This window comes from Nyctibius grandis, chromosome 15, assembly GCF_013368605.1.
Source record: "Nyctibius grandis isolate bNycGra1 chromosome 15, bNycGra1.pri, whole genome shotgun sequence".
Classification (NCBI taxonomy): domain Eukaryota; kingdom Metazoa; phylum Chordata; class Aves; order Nyctibiiformes; family Nyctibiidae; genus Nyctibius; species Nyctibius grandis.
Window position 1 is genome coordinate 10,626,618 of NC_090672.1, and position 19,925 is coordinate 10,646,542.

The following is a 19,925-nucleotide window of genomic DNA, read 5'->3' on the forward strand; positions in this document are numbered from 1 at the left end:
CCTAGAGTCAAATTATTCCCTTCCTTCCTGAACCCCTTTCTTTCTTCCCGCAGTCCCTCAAGGGAAGAAATTATTATACTTCACAAGGACATCTCCTCCCGGCAAATCTCAGAAGCAAGATAGACTGATGCAAAAAGGAGCTGCTTGACTGGCGTGAGTGGGCAAAGCCCACAGCTCGGGGGGTTTGCAGGATCTCCGCTCTCGTTTTGAAATGTCAGCAAAGTGGGCTAGACTTCCAAACGTGCCCAGTAGATGGGAGTTCATGTTATTCCAAGTGGGAGTTGATGAATTCTGTGCCTTTGGAAATTACTCCTTTTGTCTAATTCTTGACCAAAGAAACCTTTTTTTCATAATGATAGCAGAAAATGGGCAACCAGCTCTTTTAGGGACACATTTAAAAAGGTATTACCATTTGCATTTTCATTCCATGTTGTAATTCATGTTCACTCTTCATGACATAGTGTTTAGTGGGTAAAATTATATATTAGGCCTGAAGATTCCCAGGTTTGCCGTTCTGTCATTGCATGGTAGGACACGGCGCAGATTGGTTGGTGCAGGACTTCTCTTTTCCCCCACCCATATGTAGTTGTTAGCAACTTCACCCAGGTCATGAAGTTGAACTGATGGTAAAAGGCTAGGAGGTTAGTGGAAGGAAAGTGTTAGAGAGATGTAAAATATCACTTAAGGTGTTTTAATTTCTGTTCCTGAGGAGCAATAAAGCATAAATTTTCTGTACAGTCATAATAGTAATTGCAATGTTACCTATAGGATGGAAGAATAATTTGTGTTATTAAACACCATAACTATTTTCAGTATAAAATAATACAGAGGTTTTCTTTTCTGTTGCATAATGTTGGCCCCTGCATATAGGTTGTGGAAAACTCTGTTTGCAAAACCAAAGCTATTGTTTTAACAAAAACCACAGAAACTTTGCCTTTCATATTGAATCAGTAGCATAATGAGTAGTGGAGCAATAGTTCAACATCAAAGGAGACTTCTTGGATATATAGTGTGTTGCAGTAACAGCGAAAAAGTTCCCACCAGAAAGGAATTTTGCCATATGTGAACAGCAAACATATGTATTAGGTTAAAACCATAAGATTTCCTTTGCTTTACACCAAAAACGAGAACTTAAGTACAGAGGTTTTCAAACAGTCGTGCGCTGGAATGCAGCACGGAGAGCGAGCAGTGTCTGAGGTCTGGAGCAGTGTCTGTGGACAAAAGCTCTATGAAAACCCAAAAAGCATTGAGGATGCACCAACAATTTGGCTCAAACATCAGTATATCGCTTTTTTAAAGTACACTTGTTTTGCTCTGACTCGTGGCGTTACATCAGTGATCTTCATAGATATATTTTCCCAATTTATTTATAGTAGTAATAAACCCAGACAAATTTACTTATCTCCATAAAATATTTTAGCAAAAATAACGGTTACTTTAAAAATTCTGATATTAATTTTGATGGGATACTTGGCCTGCTTTCTTTGAACAAGACTTATGTTTGGCTCTGTGAATTGTGAGTCCACCTAGTATAAAGGAGAAGTTTTTGCCCAGACAGCACATACTTTCAGCTTCACGGAGAGAAAAAGGTACTCAAGATTGCATGTTTTTATGACCAAATTTTAAAGGATCTCCATATATATCTCTGGAACAAAATTTGCTTTAATTTTTATTAACATTCACATGGATTTTCTTTAGAGTTCCAGAGCTAGGTTTTCTTCTCATGAGCAGAGAGAGAAGACACATCAATGGATGTAATTTGAATTTAGAAGGCAGTTAAAGAAGGGCCTGTATTCAGAATTATTGTTGGCACATGTTTTGAGGATGTAAAGTGGAAGCCTTCTTCTGTGGGCATTAGTAAGGAGATAATTAAAACTAGAGTAGGTAATTATGGTAGCTTTTATTACTGCATCTTTCATTAACTAATTATATTAATTTGGTAATGTTTGAAAAAGTCTTTGAAGATGAAAAGTGCTAACTATTGCTACCTTTAGTTGTAGTATTACTCTGCACTGGTCATAAATATTGAGGTCTTTTCTTGATACAGATGCACATCTCTGTGTGCAGAGTTGCTGGTACAGCCAGTAAGAATTACCTATGTCTATCAAAAAAAGACTCTGCCATTACCTGGCATAATCTGATCATGATGAGCAATGACTTTCCTGCTGACACTTTTTGTTTCAAAGTGAAAATGCATTTAGGTTTTAACATTTTCTAGAACATTTTCCTTTCCTTTTAAGTGTCACTTATTTATTGAACCCTCAGTAACGGAGAGAGAAATCATCGTGATCCCAGACTTGCCACCGGTGTGATGGGAGCAGGAATCAAGCCCTGTCTACTCTCAGGAACACTCCAAAAGTAGGAAATTATGTCAGGTTGAAGAAGCAAAACATCACACCTTTGTAAATACAGTATCTTCACAGTAATAATCAATACCAAATAATTAAAAATAATAATAATTTCTGTTTATGCAGTTCTTCCAGAACTGAATATTTTTTCAGGGAATCCAACACTTCTTTTAAAAAATATCCTGTGGTTAAAGGATAATCAAACCAGTTTTCATATATCAAAGACTAAATCCTTCATATATTCCCTTTTCATACTTGTTCTTGTGATTCTTAGAACTTTTCTCTTACCAGCTTTTAGTTGATTTAGATTAAGCCCTGTAACTAATACCAAAAATTTATTCCTGCCTTGAAAGGGGATTTTGTAACGCTGGCATCGTACCTTTTTGTCTCTCCATGGCTTCTTGTCAGAACTATACACTTTACAAGTTGGTGGGTTTTTTTCTTTAAAAAAAAAACCTCTCTTTTGCAGCCTCAGTCTGTCGCCCAGAAGTCAGACTGAATTCCTCCGGTCTCGTGCATCATCCCAACATCTCTGCGAGCCGCACAGGCCAAGCTCCGCACTAACTCCACATGTGCTGCTCTGTTGTCTCCAAAATGCTCCAAGTTACCATGAGCAGAGTTGCATTTGAAATAGACTTCATTAAACATTTTGCTGGCAATAATCAAGCCACAATAGAATAATAGAAAAAAAAAAAAAGTGCCTACCCAGAAATGCAGTTCAGATGTTCCTTTCTCCTTCCGTATCGGCCAGTACCCAAACGTTTCACGTGTCACAGGGACAGCGATGGACTCGTCCACCAGCTCCACTTGAGGTCCCAAAACCTGCCCGTAATATTTCAGTGGCGTAGTCTCAAAGCCATTACTTTTCCCTTCCATCCTTCTCGTGTCTCTCGATGTGGTATGTGACCAAAACATTCACAATATGATTTTATTTTAGGATCCTTTCCATTTTTATAAATAAATCAAATGAATGTTCCTTTTATACAGCTGTAATTCACCCACATTGTTGCAGTAGAGCTTATTATCTCATTTACATTTTTAAGTGCTTTTCAAAGGGTAGGATATCTGGGCTGGAAAGCAAAACATTTCATTTCTTTGTTCTCAGGCCAACACAAAGCACTTCCAAGGTCAGGTATGGTGTAGACTTTCAACAGCAAACATGTTTACGTGGCATTTGAAAGCCGGTTTAACCGAAAAAAAAAAATACTGTCTTTATAACAGTGATGTAAGTCAACTTAGCAAAGCTGAGGGACGGGGATTAATTCTGTACCTGGAAAATTTTAACTAAGTAAGTTAGGCTTTGTTTTCCATTCAGGGGAAAAAACCTCTGACACTTAAAAATTGGCCTGTTTTTTATTTTTTTTTTATCCTTTTTCTTCATCTCAACAGTTATTAAATGTAAGCTCTGTTACTCTTTGGGCAAAATCTGACACTTTGAAGCTGTAGAATAAAAACTGCATTTCTAAACAAAACAAACCAGAACAAAACAAAAGCCATTGTTTAATTTTACAACAGAGATGTTCTGTGGTGTACCTAGGGTGAGTCATCTGCTGTTCTTAGGAGTATTCTATGTGACAAAAGCTTCTCTGTCAGATACAGAAAAAGACTTGAGGGTACTGGGTAGCTTCAGAAACAGCTATCGGCATTCAGGCTCTGGCCACTGCCTACGAAGCTTGTTGACAATAGAGAGAATTTTCAGTGTGATCTTCAAAAGGGTGCATTGTTGCTGACATCCATCATGATTCCTCCTAGAAAATTAAAATCATGGGCAACAAACTTGCTTACTTCTAATTATTATTTTCAGAGCTAATCATATGCAGGAATCTACAGCAACCGTGAGATTTTGATGTTGCTTTTTTTTGGCATGGCTTTGATCAAATACTGATCTTCTGGGTTTACTTTTTTGTCCTTGTGCTGATAGGAAAGCTAAAATACCCAAATGAACATTAATTACTCATGGAACATCCTTCATACAAAAACTCGGTTCTACAAAGTGACTGATAGGAGAGCTGGTGTGCAACACAGCGCTAGTCCAAAAATGGTCCAGTTAGAGCTATTCATGATTGATCAGAGGAGCTAGCCTTTTTTTCTGCCATCCCAATGCAAAACATGCCAACAGCCATTTCTGATTGGAAAAGTCTGTAAACTCATACAGTATATTTTGTTTTGGATAATTGATGAACGGATAATTATTAGACTTAACAGTTTGTTACACTTATATGCAGTAGTAAAAATGCCTTATTTCTAAATTGTACTTGTTTACAACATTGTCTGCTTGCATAATGAAACAAAATACATGCGTTCTGTGACATAAATCTATTCTCTAAGACAAATATGTACGTATATATACGCATACATTTGTGCGTATACGTTCTATCTCTTGACCATCTTCAAAGTCCTGTGAAAAAGTGAAACTTGCTCTTGAGCACGAGGAGGGAGTGCGGGTAGGGTGACTGGTGGGTAGTGAGGTTTCCTCCCTCCTTATTTTTCACCATGCCAAGTTATTTGGACTGTATGAGCTGATCCCGTGGAAATAGCAGGAGAAGACGGGTCATACTCTGTAGTTTATCCGAAAGGTGCTCTGTGAATGTTCCTGAGAGTCGTCCTGTACTGCTTAGTCTGCATACTTTGGAGTTATGGCAAGACTTTTGTCAAATTAGTTGGGTCTTTGGTGATCTTTCTGATACATGGAACGGCCCTGCTCCTTGTTACGTTTCTATATTGCATGACCTGATCATTTCAGTTTTTAAATCAAAGTATGCTGCTTGTGTTTTACCTTACAAAATTAGATGTACAAAAAGAAAACAAAAAGCCTACAATTCACACATATATTTCATTATATTAATGCAAATTCCTGGTACTGCAAGACTTGTTGAGTATTGAAGACCGGTTATATATTCAAAGCCTGGATTTCAACATTTCTCAGAAGCAGTGATAGCATGAAAGTCCCTGGGCAGATTTGAAGTTCATGCTTGGGTCTGGTTAAATTTTTTGGCATCAGAACATGTAATAGTCTTACAGCTAGAAGACTTTAAAGTTAATGCCTGGCATCACTTCAAAACAATGTGCAAGATCTATCATAAGTAGTCCTCTTATCTTATCTCAATAGCAATTTTATCCTGTAAATGATTTGAGAGTACAGTATTTCAGTGCCGTGGAAAAGAGCAAGGGTTTTTTTCTGTTAAATCTCTGTACTGCGAGTACTTTTAATGATCCTGGTTTATGTACGGGTATTCTACTTGGAGGAAGCAAATGGTAACCATATTGCATGTTCTGCAAAGCGCACTAAGAGTCCATGGCCTCGTCAGTCTCTCCTTTCCAGCGCGCTCTGCAGAAGGTCTCTGTGCAGCTCAGCTTTTTAGAAAGCAACCCTGGAGGCACCTTCGGGGTCATTTGTAGCATATCTCCAGTGCAAGTCCCTTCCCAGGTCCGGTCCTGACTGTGCCGTGCTTTTCAGCTGATGGGTAGCAATGCCCTGATTTCCTGGCATACAAAAGATAACTCAAAATATTCCCTTTCTGCTGCCACAGCCGCCTCTGTGTTGATGTCAATCTAACATCCACATTGTGCACTTTGCTTCAAGTCAGCACTTGCAGTTAACAATGCCTTTATTCAAGCTGACAACATAACTAAGCTTTCAGTAAACGTGTAAGTAAATGTTAAGTGTGTATTCAAACATTCAACAATGACTAGGAAACTTTAAAAAAAAATCCTTGAAACTTTGTATTGTTTGTTCGGTGTGTATCTGTTAGAAATAACATAGACTATCAGTTCCTTGGGGCATGACTGCTCTTTTGTTAAGCATATAACAAAAAGATCAAGGCTCTGAGGGACTGCTGTAATAAAAATAAATATATACGAAGAACAATAATGACAAAATAAATTTGTCAATGCATTTTATGAGCTTGATTTAGAAGTGATTATTTCTGAACTAAATAAAGACTGGATAGTTGTGGTAAAGTGACATGATCATAATATTCCTTTTATTTATTGCCATTTATACTTCATTTGTAGATCACATGCTTGACTTTTCTACAGGGCGGGAGGGGAGCCCCTCATCTCGCCGAGCATCCCGTTTCAATAATATGGAATACATTTTCACTGCAAATTCCAGACATGGTTTTCCAGAGAGAGGATTATTCTTCTGGTTTAAAGGAAAAGTTATTGGTACACTGCAAAAGCATTCCTAGGGAGCACGCGTTGTACAAATAAGATGACAACAAAAATCTGAGACAGTTGCAATTGCAAATGCAAACGCAATTGTTGCAATTGCAACATTTCCATTTCCCTTTCAGTCTTTGAGGATATTTGTTACACTTTTAGTATGAATACTTGTAGCCTATAGTAAGATAGAACTACTGAGATTTAACTCCTCCTGGTCCTACCTGTGCAGAATAACTTTACTCAAGAAGGGTGGCCCAAGTGGGTCTGTCACGTCTTAGCAGCTCTCATGTACGGCTGGAAGCAACTGTAGCTGAAGAGCTGTACTGATACTGCACTGTTTTCTTAATCAGCTCATTGAACGACATTACCTATAAGTTTTTTTGCCATCCCATGTTTCTCACATGTGTTTTGCACCCCATGGGATTGTTTCAGGTCTTGCAAGATGAAGGGGAACGTTACCGCATTCAGGCGCGGGCGGCAGAGAAGGAGCTGCAACGCAAGGAGCTGGAGAACCACGAGCAGGTACTGGGTGCTGTCCCCCCTGTCCTCTTCCCTTGGGCAAGGAGGTTCAATGTTTAAAAATAATATCTTGCTTCAAAGCAAAAGCACATATTTTTCTGCAAAATTTTCAGCTAGCTTTCTTTTCTGTTTTTTGGTAATAAAAGAGAATTGAACTGTCTGAACCCTACAGGCAAATACTTATCTCATGCTCTCTATTTCGAGTTGGTATTTCAACTATTCTAGCTGTTAAATGATGCATTTATTTTGAACAGGCTAGACTCTTTTAATAGAGGTTTCTGAGACTATTCTAACCTGTTGTTTAATGGCTTGTATGAAGAGAATTATAATTGAACAATAACTGAGCTAAAAATAATCTTCATTCCTGATCTCATGCATGCATTGTCCTAGCATGTTGTCTGTAAACAGTTCCATATGATAAATAGGGCTAAGATTATTCTAGACACTTTCAGTGAAATCAGAGATTTAGTGTGCTTCAAGCAAAATAGTGTGTGTAGTTTACAGACTAGTACTGCAATGGAAAGTCAGTGATCTGCATTCAAACCAGAATAAATTGAAGTATTCATGAAAATGTACAGGTGGTGGATATCTGAATCACATATGAATTTACAGTTTTCTGATACAAATCAGTTTTTGCAGCATTTGAGAACTTTATTTGGTGCTGAATAAACAGTATCTGTAACATATATCCTATATAAGGCATTTCTAAATCTATACCTGCAGGAATAGTAAGTTGGGGTGGTTGTAGGAGAGTAATAATCATTAATTTCAAGTATTTTTTCCCCAGTTGTTGTCATCCTACTTGCACATGGGAACCCTCATTCATCCTTGGTGTTTATGTTCATGTATTTCTGCTCAGGAGAGTCGGTGATGAGCTGTTCTGCTCTCTTTCCCCTCTGCCTCCCAAATCTAGATGTTGGGCCACGTTCACCCTTAGCTGCAGTGCTTGCATCATCAGAGGAATTTGGTGTAATGAGTGAGTTGGCCTCCAAGCATTGAATCTTGGCTTCAAAGACTCTCCTGGAAAAGAAGGAGGAAAATGAGCTGTTTGGTGCAGGGTTGTCCCTCCCAGGGAACAGCATTGGCCTGCACGCTATGAGAGTCCTCTTCCAAATCTCTTATTTTTCGTATTATTTCCTTTAATCTTTTCCATGGCCATTTTGCATTTTTTCTGACCCATTTTGAGAGAGGATCCAGAAGAAGAAACAAAAAATTACTTGTGAGATACAGAGCTAGAAGGCTAGACAGGCAGTTTCACAGGATGGTCCCCCCTTTCTGCCTTCAAGGTTTTCTTACATGAGCACCTGGTCCAAACCAACCTACAGGACCATCCTGCCCACACTAAATTAACGAAGGACTAGCTCAGCTGGTTACGTCCCATTCCCCAGTATAAATGGAACAGAAATGTTATTTAAACAACACTGCACCATCCAGCTTAGACCTTTTCCTGCAAGGTGGTAATATGTTAGCGGACTTAACGCTCCTGTCTGAGTTGTCAACAGCCTTGTCTCTGCCATTCATCCGCTGGGACTTTCTGAAGAAGCTGGAGCCATTGAGGAAGTTTTTGTTTAGGTGGCTTTGGTTTATTTTGCAGACAAACGTTCTGAAAGTTGTTCGTGTGTCTTCTCTGAGACTGGTTAAGCATTAGTTATGCTTATCTCTCCAGAAGAAAAATGCAAAAATGACAGTTATTACTTCTTGACCAGGCTACCTGTAAACATGTTCATCAAGCATTAAGTAGCTAACGACTCATCAGCTGAGTAGGGAGTTGAAATATTTAAGGCAGTAACTTAGAACTTGCTTTGTGCTTTTACCAAATATTGTCTGAATCGGAATTGCATAAAACATCGAAATGTGTGCTGGCTCTATTACAAAGGCCACTTTTCTGAGCTTTTACATGTCTATAAATAAGGAGGAGAGAGGGTTAAACAGCTTCTGTTTTTCATTAAAAGGAAAAATCTTGTGTTTTGATTCTATAACAACAACAAATGAATGAGACATGAAAAAACATTTTGTTGTGCTTTTAATTAAAAATAAAAAGCTGTTTCTCGTTATGGCTTGTTGGGTGGTATCTTAGTGCTCCATGTTTGTCTTTTTTTCAGTGCAATGTCCTTATAACTCTTCAGTCTCCAAGAGTGACTGACAGATCCATGAAGCTTAACTCTTGTTACAATAACCCTCTGGTGATTGCAGAGAGTTAACCTTTCTTTATTATAATTATCCAGAGAGACAGAGACAAACTATCCCATAAACAAGGAGGGGGAAATGTGTTAGAAGGACTCTGATGGCAAGCCCTGAGCTGTCTGGAGGCGAGCGTGGAGCTGCAGTTGAAGATGAGCTGTTGTTTTTATGGAGCTTTTTCATTCCAATACTTTATGTTCTTGTATGAACTTGTGTTTACTCCTGTTTACTTTTTTGATCCTCTTTACAGCGTGAGCAGATGCACTCACGTTGTATCTGTGTTGTTTCATCAGTGGTGCGGTATGGCAACGTTATCTGAACGATGCGTTCCAATGCAGATGAACTTACATTTCTCAAAAGTGCCTGGGAACTTCTCCCACTTTGACTAACCTGAATAATTTTCTCTTTTCCATAAAGGTTGTCCTGTCTCTGCCAAGCATGGTTTTCTAGGACGAGGATCCATGTAATATTAGTTTTAGATTGGAGTCTCAGAAATTCATCTCGAAATGCTGGATGTTTCCTTCAAAAATTAGATGTCCAACTTCTTGAGACATATGTAATTGTATTCATGGAAAGTGGCAAACTAGCAGTAAATGGAGTGTAACTCACACTTAATATATAGTTTTTTATATATAGGTTTCTTGATATATATATACCCAACTCACTTAAAGCAGTCTGGGAAGGCTCCTAGGAAATTTGCGTGCATCCAAACCTTTTCCTTGCAAAGCAACACTGAAATTTCTTATATCTCAGAAGTATGTAACTGTGGGAACTGGTTTCTCGTCAACTAATCCCATTTAGGTTAGGTTCCTGTATCGTATAGTCTTGTGGTGTATCACTTGGTTGTCGCTGATACGTGCCTAGATCTAATGTAAGACAAGATTTCTGATAGTAAGATCTTTCATTCTACTAAAAATGTTTCTCTTCCTTAAGTCATATGGCTTTGTGCAGTTGTCAGTCATAGTTAAAAAATCTAAATTGTTCATACAACAGATTTTACATCCGGTGAATGTGCAATTAAAAATGACACACATCACTGAGAGCTTAAGCGTGTGCCTTAATGAATCCAGGAATTTAGGCATGTGGAACAAATTTTGCTGAATTGAGGCTTGTAGTGAGCTTGCTTTATTACCTAGATTTCTTGAGACTACTTCATTTCATTTCATATTCCTTTTTGTAAGGGTAATCACCTCAACTCAGTATACTAAACAGCTCAAGAACCTCTTTTGAGAATTACATGCAAGAATTTTTTCAGAAAAAAAACCAACTATTCTTTTCATTCCTTGTTCTGTTTTTAGCTATAGGGGTGGACTGAGTATGATGTACAATTTCTAATTGGGGATAACAGAAGGAAAAAAGTTCCTCATGTTCACAAACAACTGAAATAGCATCACTATAGATACTCAAACCATAGGATTACTCCTCCAAGCAGTCAAGTCACAAATAGAGTCTTAAAGGAGAGAGATTCTCTGAAGACAGAAAATCAATTATGTTCAATTCATGAATATTACTGAGGAAATGAAGGAGAATACCAATGTAGATTTCCAGCCCTTTAATTTCTTTTTTCTCAAATAGATTATAAAAAAGGGAGAAAGGAGTTATCTGAATAAGGATGTTGTAGAAATATTTGGAATAAAATAGAACAGCTTAGTGTGTTAAGTGGATTTCACTCATGTTCAAATGAAAACAGGAGTGATAATTGTAGAAGAGCTAGAATTAAAAAGCATTCAGCGAGTTTTCATTTTTAATGTTTATTATTCTGACTTGCTCATTTTTTTATGACTGCTGGATATTTACCACATTCACCCTAACTTACTGTTTCCATGCCAACTAAATATATTTGTTCTCAGATGAATGCTGGGATGCATCATTCTGAAATTTTAGGTGCTGTGTAGCACAGAGAACTTCTAACATTTGCCACACCTTGTCCTTGATGGGAATAGTGCTGCTGCCGGCAGGTTTGTGGAGGTGTGAGCAAAGACAGAGATGAGCAATGTGTGCCTATGTCCAAGGGATGGGTCCCAAATAGTTCTTAATACAGCGATGGCTGGAAGACTCGAGTAATATTAATATCCCTTTAGTTTAGGGCTTTTGGTCCATGTTTCTTTTCAGACTCATTTTTAAAGATAGCACAGGGTTTTAAATGCAACCAGATAAATTCACAGAAAATCTTTGCCCTCACTTCCATCACGTTGACCTGCTATGTATGCTCTGGAAAAGTCACGTGGAAGCAGTGGACTTTCCTCCATCTGCAGGTGGGTGAACCACTGCAGGAAGGTTGCTCCAAACCCAGCCTCTCCCCTGTTACAGGATTTTTTAGCTCGGCTGTCCCAGGTTATTGCGAAAGCCAGACAGTGCTTCTGGGACCCCTGCCTTGCATTTCCAGACTTTCTCAAAGGGTTGTCTTTCTCAGAACATGTTAGAGTCATCTAAAATCAGGCTAACAGGCTCTAGGTTAGGTATTCAAAAACAAAAGCTTTGCTTTGTGGCCAGCTGCAGGTGAGGAGGATTTATGCAGTCTTTGTTTTGCAGAGCCGACGAGCACTTTGGAAACTGAGAAACAAAACAGTCAGCACATGCTGGAGGTAGTGATGAAATTCTGCCATTTGCTCTGGTTGCTTCAACCCACGTCACTGAAACGCTTCCAAAATTTTCCCCCCTGAGACCCATTTCTGCTCCCACAGAAATGGGAAGCTTAGTCTAGATTTGACTGATCTTAACCACCGCAGTGATTCACAGAGCAGCCCTTGCACTGTCACTGCCCGCGGACCGGGCGATTAACCCCTTGGGCCCGCAGCGCTGGCACCAGGGCTCAGCAACCTCTGGTGCGATGGGGAAGAAAGTGGGGCTCTGAAAGAAGTTTCCACTCTGACTTTCAAGAACAGTGACACCAACTATTGCCACATTAAAATAGTTCCTGCAGCTTCTGTAAGCGACCAGCACGGACCGGAGAGGCTGAATCTGTATCTTCTGTCCATCCATTCCTCTGCCGACACCCCAAGCACCAGGGTCAGCAGGGTACTGCATACTTCAGCTGTTCTCCTCCCATAAAGCATTTCATATATGTATTTCTATTGTGAAAAATGTAGGAGACAAACAGCCAGAGAGGTGTAGCTCCCCAGGGGCTGGCACCTGAAAATCGTCTCCTTCCATGTCTGCAGACAGCACTAGAGAAGATCTCTTTTCTAACTACCTATGGTGAAAAAATTTCAAGTTTAAAACATTTTTATTGAAAAGACGTCGGAAAGCCACATAGAAGCAGTGAAGAATCTGACGTAAGCGGGAGCACGCTGGTCAGGCTGCTGGGCGTGTGCAGACCAAGACATCTTAGTATGTCGTTCTCTTTTCAGACTTCCCAATAGAGGCTGTTGGGGAAGAATCAGACTGATTCTGGTTATATCTCTATAAGGGACCTTTCATGGATGTAGGTGCCCCTCTAGGTGTATGGCAATGTTGACAAAGGTACCATAAAATTACTTCTGATGTTATTTGGAGCCCAATTCTACCACTTTTACGTTGGTTAGTGTCTACAATATGTGCAATTCCATTGATATATTCATTTATCACTTTGATAAAAAAGCAGCCCCAATTTTTAATTAATACTGAGATTGTTAGAATAAATCATAACTTTGCATTTGACATGTTTTATATTTTGTATAGCATTTTCTTTAACGGCCTACTATGAAAGGAATGCAGAATTAAACAGAATATAGTAAGTTATACTGTATAACATGAAGTTTCAGAGTAGCAGAAGGAAATAGAAGCTGAGATTCAAGCACAGAAAAACAGATTTGCAGGTGGGATTTGAAAGGAGCTGGAAATCAATGGAGTTGAAAGTTCCCAGGAGCTCCATATGGCAGGAACTGCGGGAGAGAAGGCTCTCACCAACTGTGCAACTGTCAAAGGGAAAAGAGGTAGATGATGATGATGTACGTGTGGAAGTCAATGATCAAATGTTAGCTTTGGTAATCAGACACAACTGGAAAATACACAAATATATACCTACTTCACAGAGCAGAATGAATTATTGGAACGAAGTAGTCAGCTGGAGAAAGACAGTAAAGCAGAAACTACAGAACTGCAGTTAAAAAGAAAAAGAGATTTTTTACCAAAAAAGAATAGAAGCATATGCCGGCGTGCAGGAATTAGAGAGTATTTTAAAATGTCAGTTTTCTAGTTCTTTGTCTAAATAGTAGTGACTGAGAAGGAGATGTTTCTTTTAAGAGAGCAGTACATCATTTTAGAGCATCTGTGGTTTGCTTGTATATTATCAATTAAGGGAATTTTGTTCTTTCAGAAGTGTTTAAAGTAGGACTACAAGGGACAATGATGCTGGTATTTAATGCGGGGAGTTAAAAAAAGAAAGAAGAACTGTCAATGCATGGAGGAGCCAGTTGGATGTCAGAAGAGCAGAAACACCTCATCTCCAGTGCGGGCTCTAGGCTCAATTAGTGACCTGTCCCATTCATTCTTTCTAGGTGTCGAGGTACCTGGATGGAGCTAAAAAGGACTGAAAAAGGCCAGCTTTATGCTGATCTTTAACATAATTTAAATTCTAAAGTATTATTTTGTTTGCAACTTAATCAGCACAAAATGCCATCAATCAGCTGTCCATCCGGGAAGCGCAGCGGGGCTGTCTCCATCCTCCCCCATGCCCAACCAGCCTCTCACCAACCCTGGTGCTTTGTAAACCTGTCAGCTTGTTTTCCAGTTGAGATGCTGATTAGATTTTTCTTCTTGAAAGAGGGGAAACGGTGGTAGTAAAAGTAGTTTCTAATTATAATCTACAACGATTTGCTTGTTCACACAGTCAGTGTGAAAATATTGAGCCTAATCCTGCACGGTGATGAGCTTTGTCAGCTCTCCCTGTCGTTAGCGAGCACTCAGCACCTCACGTAGCAGACACTGAGACCTTGACTTGCTGAACCACCCCAGGGTGGAAAGGATTATATAGAAGGTAACACATGCCGGGATATAAAACTGAAATACATAAATACATTCCAGTGGTGGTGTCAAAGATACTTAGAGCTTTATTTCAGACTTAATTATCTTGACTGCGTATTAGGAATTGACAGAGCCAGAAACGAACACCATGTGTGTTCAGCTTTGGCCCAGCAGCGCTGGTGGGTGGCTGGGCTGGTTTAGGGTTTGTTGCTCCAGGTCAGGGCGTGTGAGCCGTGCCCGAGCCCCCGTCGCCCCGCGGAGGGAAGGACCGCTCCTGCCGCAGCGATGACCCCTCCGCCCGATGGAAGGGCGGCATTGATGACAGCTGAAGGAAATAGTGCTCGGGGACAAAGACGGCATCTGCGATGAGTCACTTGGAAGGAGGGGAAAAGAAGTCGGGGATCCTCCAAATCCCAGCTGGAACAATAGCGGAGCCCTGGAGAGGGGGAGGTTGAGAGAACAGCGCGAATTTTCTAGCCACAACATTCCTGGTTGTTCTATGGTGTTGACAGGGAAAGCTTTTATTCCTCTCCAAGTCGCGTAATCCCAAGAATGCTGTTCTTGCCATATGCAGCCCACTGGTGGTTTTTTTTTTTAAAGTTTTCCCTGCCTTCCCTTCCTTTGCAGCTATGAATTATATAGACTTGTATTGCTTAACTACAAACAGGATTTTCCAGGTGGGGGATCTTGGTTAAGAAAAGAAAGATATCGAAATACAAGCCACTGAAGTAACAAGGCCTCTTGGATGCAGGTTGGGGAAAAAAAATAAAAAAGGACTTCGAGCAGAAAGCTCAGTGTGCAGCGAGCAGCTCGGCATAACCGGAGATCCCCGCGGGTTAGTAAAACAACAAGGCAAAAATGTTTTGGACGCTCCGATGGTTTACTAGCTAAAGACAGAGAAACAAAGAGGACAGCTATGCCCCTAATTTATGTTTTATTGAAACTGTCAGAACAGAGGAGGTTCTCCAGCAGTATTTTCTCAGTGGAGAACAACATGGTGTACACTTGACAAAACAACTCGCTCAGCTGATCTTGCTCGGTTACTGTTTTCAACTGAGCCAAATTCATGCAATTTATAGCGTTCATTACTTTTCGTAAGAACTTGAGAACATTTGTATCAAATTGCATGCTATTTCTCTAAATCTGGAAGAACCATATTTCAACGTGTGTTTCACAGTAAGAATAGAAATTCCCACTGCCTGAAACAGGAGAGGATGTGGACTGAAAAGCAGTGGATATCCATGTCTGATTATATTGTGAAAAGACAAATATTCAGGCCCTCTTTCTTCGTTGAAAAAATGGATACGTGATTTGACTCTTCATTAGGAAAGATTGTTGGAGAAGATTTCAAGCTTTAATTAAATATTCTCTTGCGACAGAACCTTGAAAGAGCTGAAGTTTAAGGAAATTGTAGATTTTGGTAGATTTGGTTCCTCGGTTATAGACATTGCTCAGCATCCCCCTGGCCAGCTGATGGAGGAGGGGGTCCATAGAGACTCGTAGCAGCTTTGTGGGAGTAGAGCTATGCTCACTTCAAGTTTAGGAGAGCTGAGAAGCAGAGGAGTCACTGCAATTAGGGAGAACACAAACAAGCAGAGATTAATCATTACTTTGACATTCTTTGGGTTGTTGTTTGGTTTTTTGGGGTTTTTTTTGTTGATTGGGGTTTTTTGTAATTGGGATGGCATCGTAGTAATTTGTCCTTTGCTTGACCTTTTCAAAGTTCTTTCAGAAAATTGCCTCAGCAATCTTCACACCACCTGAATGAAGTTGACCTATGCAATATTATTATTATTATTATTATTATTATTATTATTATTATCCTCATTTAGAAGGATGAGATTTTAGTCTGAGATTAAATGATTTGCCTAAGGCTGAAGGAGTTATTTTTACCTTTCTGGTACCCTAACCAGTCTTCAGATTTATTACAGCAGATCTTTCACGTCTTCTTTCAGAGATGTCTGTTGCGGAACAGATGCATAACCTTTTTAAAGAGATTTCTCTTGTAACGTACCATTGTTTAAATAATGCAGGAAAGGATTTGAGAGAGAGAGGAAATTACTTTTCTCATCTTACTCCTCCTGAAACATGGAGAAAATTTGATAATAATAAAATGATCCTAATTATGCCTTTTTGTCACTATCCTAGTATTTCCTGGCACACATAGAATTATTATCCTTCACAAATATAAACAGGCAGAAATTAAGATTCTAAAAAAACCACACCACCTTCGTTAAGTGAACTGCCTTTTGATTCTTATGTGACGTGAACAAAACGTTAACTTCATGCCCTTCAAGACAAGATCTATTTTTTTAAAGGAATTTGAACAACAATTCTGTGGTCCCTTATTTGCTTTGGCAATGTATACTTCCGAGTTTCCTTTGCATTTTCCTTATGCTCCTCTGGTTCAAATCAAGTAATTTACAATTGGGAGATCTGGAGAAGATTGCATTTGGGTTTGTTTTTTTAATTTTTTTTTTTTTTTCTTAATGAGACGGGGATTTTGCACCAGGGCCAGTGTGTTCTGGATGATAAACTCAGCATCACAGACATCTTGGAAGTAAGAAGGGGAGAGCGGGCTGTCAGGAACCCAAATAAGATATGGCATGGTTGTGGCTGTATAGCAAAGCATAGAAAAGAAGCAGAATATCCTTGCCTTTGCAGGCTATTTTTAGCACAGGGACTAAAATGCATCTGGTCGTCTTGAAGATACTGAATTTCTCCTGGATGTGCTAGAGTTGTTTCTTTCAAAAAGGAAGGGGAGTGACTACAGTGCTGCTAGGTGCCAATGGGACTTGTTCCTGAGCGACCCCGTGCTCCCTTCTGCTTCTAACCCAGCCCCACAAACACCCTTTGGAAGCTTTTAGAAATAATGAGCAGCTGCAAAACTGCATTGTGCCACCTGAGGACTCCTTGAAGGAGTAAAATTGAAACTTTTCTTATGCCACTGAAAAGCAGCGGGCCAGGCCTGACTGCTCGGTTTGGAAAGCTCAGTTTTGGATATTTCTCTTCTGGGCATGAAAATCAACTTTTATCTCTTTTGAGGATGGTCAGTGCCCAGCTATGACAAGATCTCATGGCAGCCTGTGAAATTATAACTTCCCCGCTTTTTGCATCACTTTGTATAACTGTCTGAATATTTGTCTCTTTTTTTTTCTAATTTATCCTGTGGGACTAAGCATACATGAGGTCTCTGTGGCCACTTCAGCTTTCGGTGGTTTCTACTGACACCAAAGATGATTGATGGTAAAACTTTAAACCTCATATGTTAGCCACCAACCTGAATAAACAAAGACCAGTGTGGCAGCTTAATATTAAAAGCTATAAAACCTTCCTGGGGGTTCATGGATTAAATCAACTCACCAAAATGAATTTTCAAAAAAAACCTTTCTCAGGACTGAAGAAAAACGAACCCAACACTCAATGAAATAGAGCTATCCTCATTCAGCAGACTAAAGCCCTCCTGAGGGCTGAAGAATTGCAATTTTAAACATCTCTCAAGAGTGCAAGAGGAGACACAGTATTTGTGGATCCTCAGGAGGCAGCTTGAGGTTATAAAAGAACAAAAAAGCCCTTAAGGCGCAAAAAAAAAAAAATCCCTGCAGACATAGCTTTCATTGGTCAAAAATAAGTGTTAAAAAATAAAAACCTTCCCCCATTAAAATTAGTATACATTAGCCCACTATATGTTATTTTTCAGTTGTAAGAAGTGATTCGGATTTTTGCCATGCACTATTTTAATCTCTTGGGTTAATAAACCTTGCTAGTAACTTCAGCCAAAAATATCAGCATGTTGTTTATCATAATATGACAGGAAACAGCTGGGATCTTATTTTCATCTTGTTGTGATGCAATTATTAGTGAGCACAGTTGAAAGGAACATATTTTGTCTTAACAAGCAAACAAATTTCAGTTGTATCCCAAAGAACAGTTTTCACTGCAAAAAAAAGTGTCTTCACTCTGAAATAGAGTAAGAAATCAGTCCCAAGCAGTACTTTGGCTACTAGGGCTTGGTTCTCATTTTCTTTCTCCATTTTCAGCCGACTCTTCCTGATTTTCCAAGAAACACCTTCATCAAAAGGGAACAATCCCCTTGCTCCTTTGCAGAGTTAATAGCAAGCATTAACAGTGAAAGCATGTGTTTAAAGGACACTTGCAGATGAAACTATTAAAACCAGTGACCTGGTTGAAAGAAGACTATTGCACAATTAGAACATTATTATTTCACTCACAGGGCTGTATTAAAAATTTTGTTGTATCTACTTATAATGAAACTTTCTTGACTTTCCTCTTGGAAAAACTGTAATAAGGGGCTCTTGGTGTGTGCCTGGCCCCTGAGGAAGCTGGTGGGAGTCCTAGATGCTCTGTAGGCATGGCTAGGTCGTGGTGCAGTGAGTTATATCAGAGCCCACGCTCAGCTCCTGGCATCTGGGTAGCCCATAAATGGAGAGCTCAAGTGCCAGTCAGGCCCCTGCGATGGAGTTTCTGTGCTGGCTGAGTCACCCCAACATATTGGCAAGGTGATCCATCATCCAGATCTTCTTAATCATGAACTAATCTTTATTTATGCAAAATTTAGGAAATAAAAGCATTTTGTTGTTCTAGCTGTCTGTTTCTGCTCCCGTTTCACCAAGAACAAACTCAACCTGTTGAATTAACTGAAATATATGTTTCTGCTCTATCAAGGTCCCCACCCAAATGAGCCGTTGGCTCAGCAAATATTTATCCTGGCAAAGCACCTATGCATAACTTTGTAAGCCTCTATAGAAATAGTAGCATAAATTTATTGGAGTAACTTTCAAAAACATAAATTTTGATCACTGGCTTATACACAGGCAGGGTTCAGACAAGGTTTCCTGTCTCACCATTTTTTTTTCTTTAGATTTGCATAGTGGCATCACTTACTTGCAGTTCACAAGGAAAGCCTCTAATTGCCTATTTGCATAGAGATCTGGAGATTTCTTCTGCATGTTGGAATGACTCATAGACAGAATTTTCCTAAAGTTTCATCAGATTGTTTTATTCCTTTTGTATTGATAATTGTATTATGCATAATGCATATTTTGGCGTGACCTGCTTTTTCCAAAAGACGGTAATTGGCACATCTTGCAGTGAACTTTGTGTTCGGTTCTCACGTGTTTAAGCATCTGCGCTCCTTGCAAGCTGGGAGCTGGGAGTTGCAACTCGTAGCTTCCCCAGATGTAAGACTGAGGTTTTGATTTGTGGTCGCAATGGGAGATTTAAGCAATTTGGTAACTAAAACAAAATTAGCACAAAATGGCATTGGCGTGTCAATCATTGGGGAAAAAAAAGAATCAATTTGAAAGTTTAAAGATATTTTATAAGTTAATCTGATACTGAATCCCTTTTATCCTTTATTTACATATTCAGCTGCTAATCCAGAAAAACACCTAAGTACTTGCTTAATTTGAATTAAGCGGTTAATCCTATTGGAAGTTAAGTACAGATATGAGGCCCTGATTCAGGCGATAGCAAAGTGTGTGAGCAATCCTGTGCGACTCAACGGGCAGAGCTGAACCAGCTTCTCCGTACTTTTTCTGGGTCAAGATTCAGCAAATAAAACCACACTGGAGAGATACGAAGCACCATCCTTCCAGCTGATCTGTCTTCATTTAACATTGCTTTGTAACTGTACTGTTTACTCAGCATCTCTTGAATAAGGTTATGGACTAAAACGTCCTCCTTTAGAAGTAATCATTTTGCTGTGAACATCTGATCTCGTAACGTCTAAGATACTCGAACCTATTT

The 19,925-nt window shown here is 39.4% G+C and overlaps 1 protein-coding gene across 4 annotated transcripts in view; it reads left to right on the forward strand.

The window, feature by feature from the left end:
- CEP112 (centrosomal protein 112) overlaps nt 1–19,925 on the forward strand; it is a 166,176-nt gene that overhangs the window by 141,670 nt on the left and 4,581 nt on the right. For 3 of the 4 annotated variants that reach the window (XM_068413347.1, XM_068413348.1, XM_068413350.1), the window contains one exon: nt 6,945–7,034. In XM_068413347.1, the coding sequence (XP_068269448.1) occupies nt 6,945–7,034 (90 nt within the window). Of the gene's footprint in view, nt 1–6,944; nt 7,035–19,925 lie in introns of those variants that run through there. The other variant, XM_068413349.1, reaches the window with a different exon arrangement.